We start from the raw sequence: 10000 nt of genomic DNA on the forward strand, positions 1-10000 counted from the left end.
GGTAGGTTAAGGAATTGTTTGGGAAATAATAACGGCTAGTCATTGCTGACGTTAATGTATTATCAGAGTTCGTTTCTCTGTCATTATGGAAAACAACATTAGCACTTGCCATTGAAAGCTAGCAGCCTGTTGCTGTTCCTGTTGGATCCTGCAGCAAGCTGGCAACCGCGACTCAGAGGGGAGAGAGAGGCGATACGCCGCGCAACAGTATTTTGAAAGTAATTGCAGAGGGCTAGCCTACTCGTTTTGGCCACAATCCTACATACGGTTCCTTTAATATAGGCTATAGGGAATTGCACGCAACATACATGGATATTGAAATGTAATTTTGTTTTTAATAACCCGCCCCAACCCGCCCCGCAAATAAAGTGATAATTTCTTTACCCGCCCCAACCCGACCCGCGGGTTACCCGCGGGGTCCGCGGGTTACGGGCCGACCCGCGCATCACTAATACACAGCAAAACATGACTGACAGCAAATTCTCATATACAGCCTCCACAAGTATACAAGCACACACACACACACACACACACACACACAATGCATTGAAAAGACTGTGAAATGCCCCCACTTCTGCACTGAGTTATGAAATGTAAGCAATCTGAGCGAAGCCCAAGCGAATGCAGATCTTTGCACTTTTCTCACAATGTCCCTCAGTATTGCCATGCAGTACAATAGCAGCACAGCCAATTAGCTGCAATGGGAAATGGCTGAGGAGGGAAGACAAACTAGCTGCTGGACCCATCGGGGAACTAAATCACACTGGCCAACTTGGGGAACCAATTCGGACACCATAATTCAGTTGATAAATTACTTTTTGCACCCCAAACAGTCGAAAATCTCCATGCAATTTGTGCAACACACAGTATTATGTATCTCCTGTTTTACTACAAAAATATAAAGTACATTTATTTTTTCATATTTAATTTCTTCTTATAATAATAATAATAAAAAATGAATGTAAACATCTACATCCCATTGCCATGATTGCAGGAGGGCCAATGTACCGTTCTGTAAACCCACACTGCCAAGACAGGCAAATGGCAGCCAATGACACAGTCCGAGTGGCAGTCGATAGCAAACCTGCCATCACACTTTCTGCTCCGTCTCAGCCCACGCCGGATATGGGAGTACCAGTTTATTCCTCATCAATGCCCCCCGTTCCATAAAGACATCAGTGAAGGAAAATGGTCGTCATTCAACATGTGATTCAAGAGCCTCCTTGACAGACCGCCAGCAACACTGATCCCTATGGCCAGGTATGTTGTACATCACACTAGTGGCAAACGGTGGCGGTTGGAAAGCCTGCAGGAGTGCAGGAGTGCAGGAGTGGTGAGGTCTGGAGGACCTCCACCTGTGTACCAGACAAAATGGCCGCTCCAACTGGGCGTGGTTGATTTCTTCTCCGTCTCCAACCCCCGTGACCTTGCGCTGTCCTCTGCTCTCCCTGCCAAGGCAAGCTAAACAGCACTGGAGAGCAGAGGGTCTGCTGCAGATCAGATCAGAGCAAGATGGCCAGACCAGGGCCACATCAGGGCCACATCAGGGCCACATCACAGCCATATCAGGGTCAGTTCAGGGTCTGGTCACTGGCAGATAAGGATAACGGCCAAATCAGAGTAAGGTTAGTGCTATATCCGAGCCATAATAGGATGATATCAGGGCCATATTAGGACGATATCAGAGCTCTATATCAGTCTCATGTCAGGGCAATATCAGAGCCAGATATCAAGGCAAGTGTTGCCTGCTCTGTAGGACTCCCTTGTCCACCATCTTGTGCTGCTCTTGCTGGAGCCAGAGGGGAGGAGAGGACCCTAGAAAGCCAGCGGTGTGATTTGTGGGGCTGAGAGGAGGCCAGTGATTGGCAATAAGACTCTATGATGAAGCAGCAGCCATTCCCTCAGAAAGAAGCAACAGTAGAAGCTCAGAGAGAGAGAGAGAGTGTGTGTGTGTGTGTGGGGGGGGGGGGGGTATTCCACCCAATCACTCCACCATACCCTCCAAATCAACCGTCTCGAAGGAGAGGGGCTGCATCGATAGGCTGAGGTGTTCTCCCCTGAACATTTAATAGGGCCATCAATCAAGCTCACAGCATCTGGAGAATGGTCAGAGAGAGAGAGAGAGAAAGCTGCCGCTCACTGCTAGAACACTGGCAGACCAAAGACGAAAGAAAGTAAGATGTGGATGCCAAAGGGAAAAGATAGAAAACTAGATGTTGAAATTAAGTCTAAGGAGGATATCTGAGCCAAAGGCAAATATCTAACACACACACACAAATAGGACCAGCACATACTGTACGTAAGTAGTCACTGGCGGTGCATCTGGCTGCACACAGCAAGTCATGGTCACGAATCCTCGACAGACACTAGAGCGCAATGCACTTTAAATCACTGTGTGAAACAACAGAAAAACGTCTCTGCGGTGTGATCAGACAGCCCACGCGGGCACTGCTAACTAAGCACAGTCAATTGATCTGGAGTTCAATTACAGTATAACTGCAAGTCCCATAAAATGCACAGTTGAGATTTAAACCAAAGAATGCAGCCCAGCAATGTTTCCAGCCAGCCAGCACTCGCACGGCCAGCCAGGACTGCCGCAACTCCTGGTGTGGACTCATGTTCTCCCGACGAAAATTTTTTAAAGTCCCCCCCCTCCCCCCTCCCACCTCCTCAACAACGAAGAAAGTTCAGCGCCCAAGACAAATGGCGGGGAGGTCTTCCGCTGTGGCGGCTTCATTAGAATATATGGAGTGTAATTATAATGTAGGACCACACCGAGGCCTAATTAACACCTGTGTGGCCTACGGAGAGGAGAACAAGGGCTGCTCATTAACCCTGCTATTAAATCCCCCACAGCAGCCGACTCCGGCGCGGAGCTGGGCCGGAGCTACCGGGGGTGTGAACTGTGCATATCAACCATTTTCTAATATCCTCCAGTGTCCATGTATGGATATATGCCTATGGTAATGTAAATCTACAGTAATGAAAAGCTTCACTTGTATACTGTAATTATGGTTCTAAGAATAGGACAGAAAAATGTCTTGATATGTGTACACAATGTGCATTCTGTGTAAAACAAAATGCTGCTACTTATATTATACAATTTACATCATTGACTATCTATTGACTATTGACATTGACTATCTATATTATACAAGTTATATCACATTATTTTAAATCAATATATAGTATGTGCTAAAACATTTAATGTAATATAATAAAGTACTCTCTTTCTTTCTTTCATCTCTCTCTTTTTGTGTCTGAAACAGGCAGGTGTTTACTTTCTCCTTCTCTCTCTCTCCCTCCACCTGCCTGCTCTGCCCCCCCCCCCCCCCCCTCTCAGTGGAGGCTGTGCGGCTGACTGCAGGTGAAGTACATCTGCCAGACGGCTGAGCTAATCACCTGATGCCCAATTACTCTCGGACTTGGCAGTGCTGCCGCCCGCACACCGTCCTGCACTTAGCTTCCCCGGTGAAAAAGACGTCTGATTGCTATTTTTACACTAATCATTCCAAGATTTCATATTTTTTAAAAGGTGCTGGCTGTAATTGCACTACTGATGTGTACTGGAGGAGCCCTATTAGAAGGCAAACACAGATATGCCCAGAAATACCACACATGTACATGCTCTGCATTTTAAAATTGAAATTATGGCAGCTCTATTGACTATCTGTTTGAATGGATTCCTAAATGGGTTTCTGTGTAATTTGTTAACAATGTTTATTTAGCATATTTCAGATTTGTCCATGGTGTAGTGCCACAAAATCTGCCACTATGAAAACCAATGCAACTGCCGAGTCAAAGGTTTTTGGACATTTGAGAGTAGGACTCTGGATCATTCTTTAGGCCCTCCGGACTACACATAACTGGTATCTCCATGATGTTATCCTACAAAATGCATGTGCCTTTCGTCTGAACACGATACCATGAAATACAATGTGTCTCTCCCGTCCAGTCATCTCCCTGGGAGTGGTGAGAGTAATCTTCTATCTGTATTCCACCCAGCTATGCACTCCTCAAAATCAAGCCAAGCACAGAGTACTGGAGTCCCCAGATGCCTAGGAGGGCCCTATCAGGAGTGCTGTCTCTCTCTCTCTCTCCTCTCTCACACACACACACACACAGCACTCAAACAACTCCAACACACTGGAGGAGGGAACATTTGCAATCAGGGAACACACACATGTACACACACACACACACACACACACACACACACACACACACACACACACACACACACACACACACACACACACACACACACACACATCTTGTGCACTCACCACTCTGAGGTCTAGGGATGAGAGTGGCTCTAAAAAACTGACTAGAACAGTATCATTTGGACATGAAGTTCTCTCCGAAAATGGGGCGCATTTACCGAAAAAAAAACCCCACATGTATCCAAGTTTGCGAGAGTCAGTCATGATTACTTTTAAAGAGACCTTTGTCAAATCTCCACTCCTTCCACCACTCCCGTAATGCCCTGGCTGGGAGTACTACTCCTAATGGTAGCTCTTTACAATAGCTGATCTCTTTGACAGAAATCAAGGCCGAATAACTTGAGTAGCTACAACCAATCACCCAAAGCTACTCTGTGTTTTAATGCTATAATGAAGACACAAGTGATGTGATGGATTGCTTGTATTTGTACCTATGCACACTGTCATTTAATCCATTTCAATAGTTTGAAGCTTTAAGTGTGTTCTCAGGAAGTATTGATTTGCTTTCTGTGAATAACATGTTGAAGAAAATCGATGGAAGAATAATGAATAATTCAATCATAAGAGATCAATTTCACCACAGATGCTTGACAATGAAGAGGTAGTCCAACTAAGGAAATGCCGTTCAGAGGAAATTATGTTTGATGCCAATGTTTGATGCCAATTAACAATTCATACATAAAGTAATATGTATGAATGTCTGAAACACCATTTTGCTGTTCATCACTCTTGCCTGCAACACATACACACACACACACACACACACACACAGTATATGTGTGCTGTGGTCTTTAAAAAAATGTAATAAAGGCAACATTTCCCTCTATTTCCCCTCCCATTTCAACCCCAACCTGGACGAGCCACTTCATTCGTCTGCCATTTCTGACGCCGGGTCTTCAATCACCGTTCACAGACCATTGCATTCGGCCGAGAGCCACAGTGATTGAACTCTGTGATGAACTACATCCTGACCCTCTTGAAGAGGAGAAGGAGGAGGAGGAAGAGGACGAGACATAGAGAGAGAGAGAGAGAGAGAGAGAGAGTAGATGAGTGGCTCTGCACAACTCCTCCTTGGCCTAATGGAATCCCTTCAAGTCACCTGGAGCCTGGAAATGTCGTTAAATGTCAGACTTTGGTGTCAAAAGGCCCACTGCACTTCCTCTGGCTGACTGATTTGTCCATTCTTTAACCCTTTGGCCATGTGTAAATGCAGACTGGTTTTGTTGCGGATTCTAGGTTCTCCTATTGCTTTTGATTCACTCCAGTGGTGCAAAGGTTGTGCAGATAGTGCCAACAATTCTTGTTGGTATCTGTTGAGGCATACCGTGAATAAACAACCAAGCATAAATTCAAACAAATAACAAAATAAGACAGTCAGTCAGAAAACTAAAACAAACAGACATGGAAAAAGAAACAAAGGCACCAAAAATAAAAAAGAATGAATAAATCCCTTTTAGTATTAAAAGATCATGAGCCTACATGTTTCGGGCACATTGGCCTTTCTCAGGGCACAAAATGGATGACTAAATAGCTGAATCCAGAGCCCACTTCTGCTGGGGAGCAGTAGGACGTCTGCACTGAGGGAACCCCAGTGTCTGTATAGCGTGCTGAGGGAAGGAGGGAAGGAGGATTGCCACTGGCTGCTCTCCCTCTGGATCCTCTCACAGTGTGAGACGCCCTTCACACAAGTACATCCATTAGCATGTGAATGGCTTAGCCCACAGGATCCCCTCACCCTCCCCCTCCTCCCCCCAGTTGCCTCTCCACCGACTTCAACACTCAACCGCGCGAGCAAAGATACAATGCAACCACCAGGAAAAGAACGACAGGGGGGGGGGGGGGGGGGGGAGAACCCTCCTGCATGGTTTAGATGTCATTTAAGTATAATTTGTCATTTTGTGACAGCCATTGAACTTGTGACAGTCTTAAACTGGCTAGTCGTTCAGACATCATTTAAAAGCATATTAGTGCAGCATTAGCGTGCCATTAAGGTCGATGAGTGACGGAGGAGGGCGTAGGTGACTCTGCAGGTGTCTGAAGGAAATGAAGACATTTTAAGTCACTGTGCAGTGAAATGCTAGTCTTTGATGTGAAAAGTATTCAGACATTATTATTTATTTCTGAAACGTTTACTTTCGAAATCCCCCCCCCTCCTAAAAAAAAGAGACACGAAATGAAAACAAAACAAAAGTGCTGGAGCATTTGCTTATACTGCTGTGTAGGATCTCAGACTTTTCTCTCTGACCTAAATTTCTCTTCTTCTCCTGCGCTCTTTGCCCCAGGCTCTTGATATCATTTCCTGCTCCTGCTCAGACACGTGTGGCATTGGAAGTGGCACCGAGTCTGGGAGGCCGTGATTGTGTGGAGTTATTTTGGAAGGGGGGGGTGAGAGAGAGAGAGAGACAGAAAGAGAGAAAGAGAGAGGTGGTGTGGTGTGGTGTGGTGTGGTGTGGTGTGGTGTGGTGTGGTGTGGTGTGGTGTGGTGTTGGTGCCATTAGCTCAGATGGATGTGTGGTACCTGCAGGACAACGGGAGCGCGACCATGAGGCTTGTTCACATCCACCGCCACCAGCTGCCATCCACCTGCCGAATCCTCATGAAACATCTGAGAGAGAGAGGAAGAGAGAGAGAGAGAGATGGTATCATTTCCCTTTTTTCATTAATACTCCACTTTCCCCAAAAATTGGAGCAAAATTTCTCATTTCTGCAAATGATTCATGTATAAACTCAAACTTGTAGCTATTGGCAACAATGTTTTTTTTCACTCATCCAGGCCTATGAAGCACCATTTCATTATGTTTGATTTCTTTAAAAATGGAGAGATAGGCAAGCAGAGAGAGAGACAGAGAGAGAGAGGTGGAGATGAAGACAATAAAACAGAGGCAGAAGCTAGAGGAGATCGACTGACACAGAGATAGAATTTATTACATGCTTATTACATGCACGGGGCGTCGTCATGACCATCTGTTACGAATTCACCATCCCATAAATAATAAGCATTCATAAACACTGAAGACTACGTGATATTGGTGACAATGTATCATCAGTCATGGGAACTGCATTTCTGTTCCACGCTTCCATCTCGCTTGCTCATACAGGCATAAAGTATGCATACAGATATATGAACAAATGACAGCTTTGGAGGCCATTGCTATGTGTCTTTTCCTTGTCTCGTCCTGCAACTGTGCACTTATCATCAGACCAATAAATCATGTAATATCAGGGTTTAAATTGGGATGAGGTTGAACGTCCCCTGATAAAATGGAAGAAACGTGTGCCTGGGCTGAGCTTCGTCTCATCGGGGAACGTTCAATCTCGGCACATCCATCTTCGACAAAAATCCCCCCCCCCCCCCCCTCGGTCTTAAAAATTTGAACAAGGACTAATATATGTTTCCCCCATTTATTAGATCTAATAATTCTAGACTATTTGCAGTGACAGTTATATAGATATATAGAGTCATACAATGCAGTAACTCCAGAGCATTTGGGGAGGTTCAGAGGGAGGAACTGTCCATGGATTTTCCCCAAATCCACCTTCAGATCGACTGTCTATTTAGTCAGTCAGACGGCACCGATGCCAGGGATACAGTGGAGGATAAGGACAGAAGTGGGTCAGCAACTGACACAGAGACCTCATTTTGTTTCTGAACTAGAGGCTTATTTGTCTTGTTGCTTGAACATACTGTGTAGGCTATGTGCCCATTTTACTCAATGCCGTATAACATTACAGCAATGCAAAATGGTACTGTTAGCATTAAAGGAATAGTTCGGAATTTTGGACATAGGACCTCATTTCCAACTTTACCGAGGTGATATAGGTCGGTGGAGACCGTTTTTATCGCGTTTAGCCCCTTCCTTCAGTTGCAGCGTCCCCCTTTGCTAACGCTGGTTTTGAGCTAACACATTTCTACGGTAACATCAGTCTGACATCAACAACAGTCTTAGTCACTCCACCGCACACCCGAGACAAGTCAATTAAATCGTCGGACTATCGATATACATGTCCGTGTTGATAGAATCATTTTAGAAATAAAACTAACCTTGCAACTCAATGATTTATTACATTTTGAGGGACTAGTTTCTCAATATCAATCCGCCACTGCCATACAGGGAACAAAGTAGGCTATTGCAATGCGATGCAAAGTTTGTTTTATTTCTAACATGGTTCTATCAACACTAGGCATGTGCATCGATAGTCTGACGTTAAAATGTATTTGTTTCGGGTGTTCTGTGGAGTGTTTTCAGTGGCAGGCTGGATGTTACCGTTGACTTGCGTTATCTTGGCACCACATTAGCACGAGATGAACGCTGCAACTCATAGGAAGGGCAGAAATTCACTGAAAATGGTCTTCACCGACCTATATCACCCAGACTGAGTTGGAAATGAGGTCCTATGTCCAAAATTCCAAACTATTGCTTAAAGTTACCAAAATCTTTGCCAGTTTAACTATTTAAATCAGCTGGCAAATCCAAGTCCAAGTTAAATTGCCCAGTCAGCTAGCATGGCTTGAGTGGGATGTAAGGCATGCTAGTTTATATGTTTGTACTGTATTTTAATATTAGAGAATGTAAAAGAATTATCTTTTAATGTAATTATTCAAAAGGCTAGTCAATTAGGCTAGTAGATTCAAAAAGTAGTAGAAACAGGCAAGTATTGAAACTGGATCATACACTTGTTGAAGAGAGACAGGAACACATAAAATTCCTGACCCCGTATCAACTTCTGAGCGCTGTTATCATGTTAATTGATGTTCTATCTAATTCACTGCCTTAAACAATGCATCATAGTGGCGTGCCTTATTTTTAAAGCAGACTTGACTTGCCCCAAGAAGAAGACCTACATTCTGCCTTTCTATCAAGCCTCCAAGTTAGAGATAACCAAAGAAAAACCCAGGAGAAATCACTCTTTGTCATTACACTCACACTAGCCCTTTGGCTGTGACCGATTAGAGAGGTTGTTGAAATTAATAGAAAATCAGAAAGGCAAAAAAAAAACCTCCCCTTGCCACCATCATCTCATACTCATAACTTGGTTATTCTCTGTGTTAATCTTTTTAATAAGCCTGACCAAAAAAAAATAATAATTTTATAGAACAAATACTAGACAGTGGGGGGATTAAGACAAAGGTTGAATAGGGCCTGTTCGCTCTGGATCAACACAGGACCGTTTCATTTGGACCCAGATCAAAAGAGGGACAACGGGTGTGTGGTTTGATGGACGGTAAATGGATGCTTTGTGTGTAGGCCTACCGCTCACACTTTAATTGCTTTTCTCCTTCTCCACAGTGATGACTTGGGCGTCTCAGTAATTAATATGAAATGTAATAGTCAATAAGAGGGTAATTGTTCTCAAGGTCACAACAACAGCTTGGGGTGGGGTTGAGGGCTAAGGGGAACAAATCTGGACATCAAATTATGCAAATGGCAAAAAAAATAAACCTGTTTATTGCAACATCAGGAAGGCAACACAGGGTCTATTGTGTGCATGTTGTCATCAGCACCTAAGCCAGGCCAGAGCTCTCTTGGTATTTCCTGCTTGATATATTTTTGACACATTAAGCAGGGGTTTTTTTTCCTACTTTAATTACTTTCCACATTCCTTTTGACTGTTTTTTTTTCTCCTGCTCTCTTGATGTCTACGGCCTTTGCTGATTTTCCTAGCCCTCTCTAAAGATCTGTTGCTTTTACAACTGTGGCAGCCTAAAACACTAACGCCACAGAGCTGTTTATCTGCACAATCCCATTACAGATAAGGAATCAATTTAAAGTTGAGAG

The 10000-nt window shown here is 44.2% G+C and overlaps 1 protein-coding gene across 1 annotated transcript in view; it reads right to left on the bottom strand.

Moving 5' to 3' along the window:
* Positions 1 to 10000, bottom strand: part of nalcn (sodium leak channel, non-selective) — a 116951-nt gene that overhangs the window by 87762 nt on the left and 19189 nt on the right. Inside the window, exon 9 of the mRNA XM_062533425.1 lies at positions 6742 to 6828. Within this exon, the coding sequence (XP_062389409.1) occupies positions 6742 to 6828 (87 nt within the window). The remainder of the gene's footprint in view (positions 1 to 6741; positions 6829 to 10000) is intronic.

The sequence above is a fragment of the Sardina pilchardus genome, chromosome 4, assembly GCF_963854185.1.
Source record: "Sardina pilchardus chromosome 4, fSarPil1.1, whole genome shotgun sequence".
NCBI classification, from domain to species: Eukaryota; Metazoa; Chordata; class Actinopteri; order Clupeiformes; family Clupeidae; genus Sardina; species Sardina pilchardus.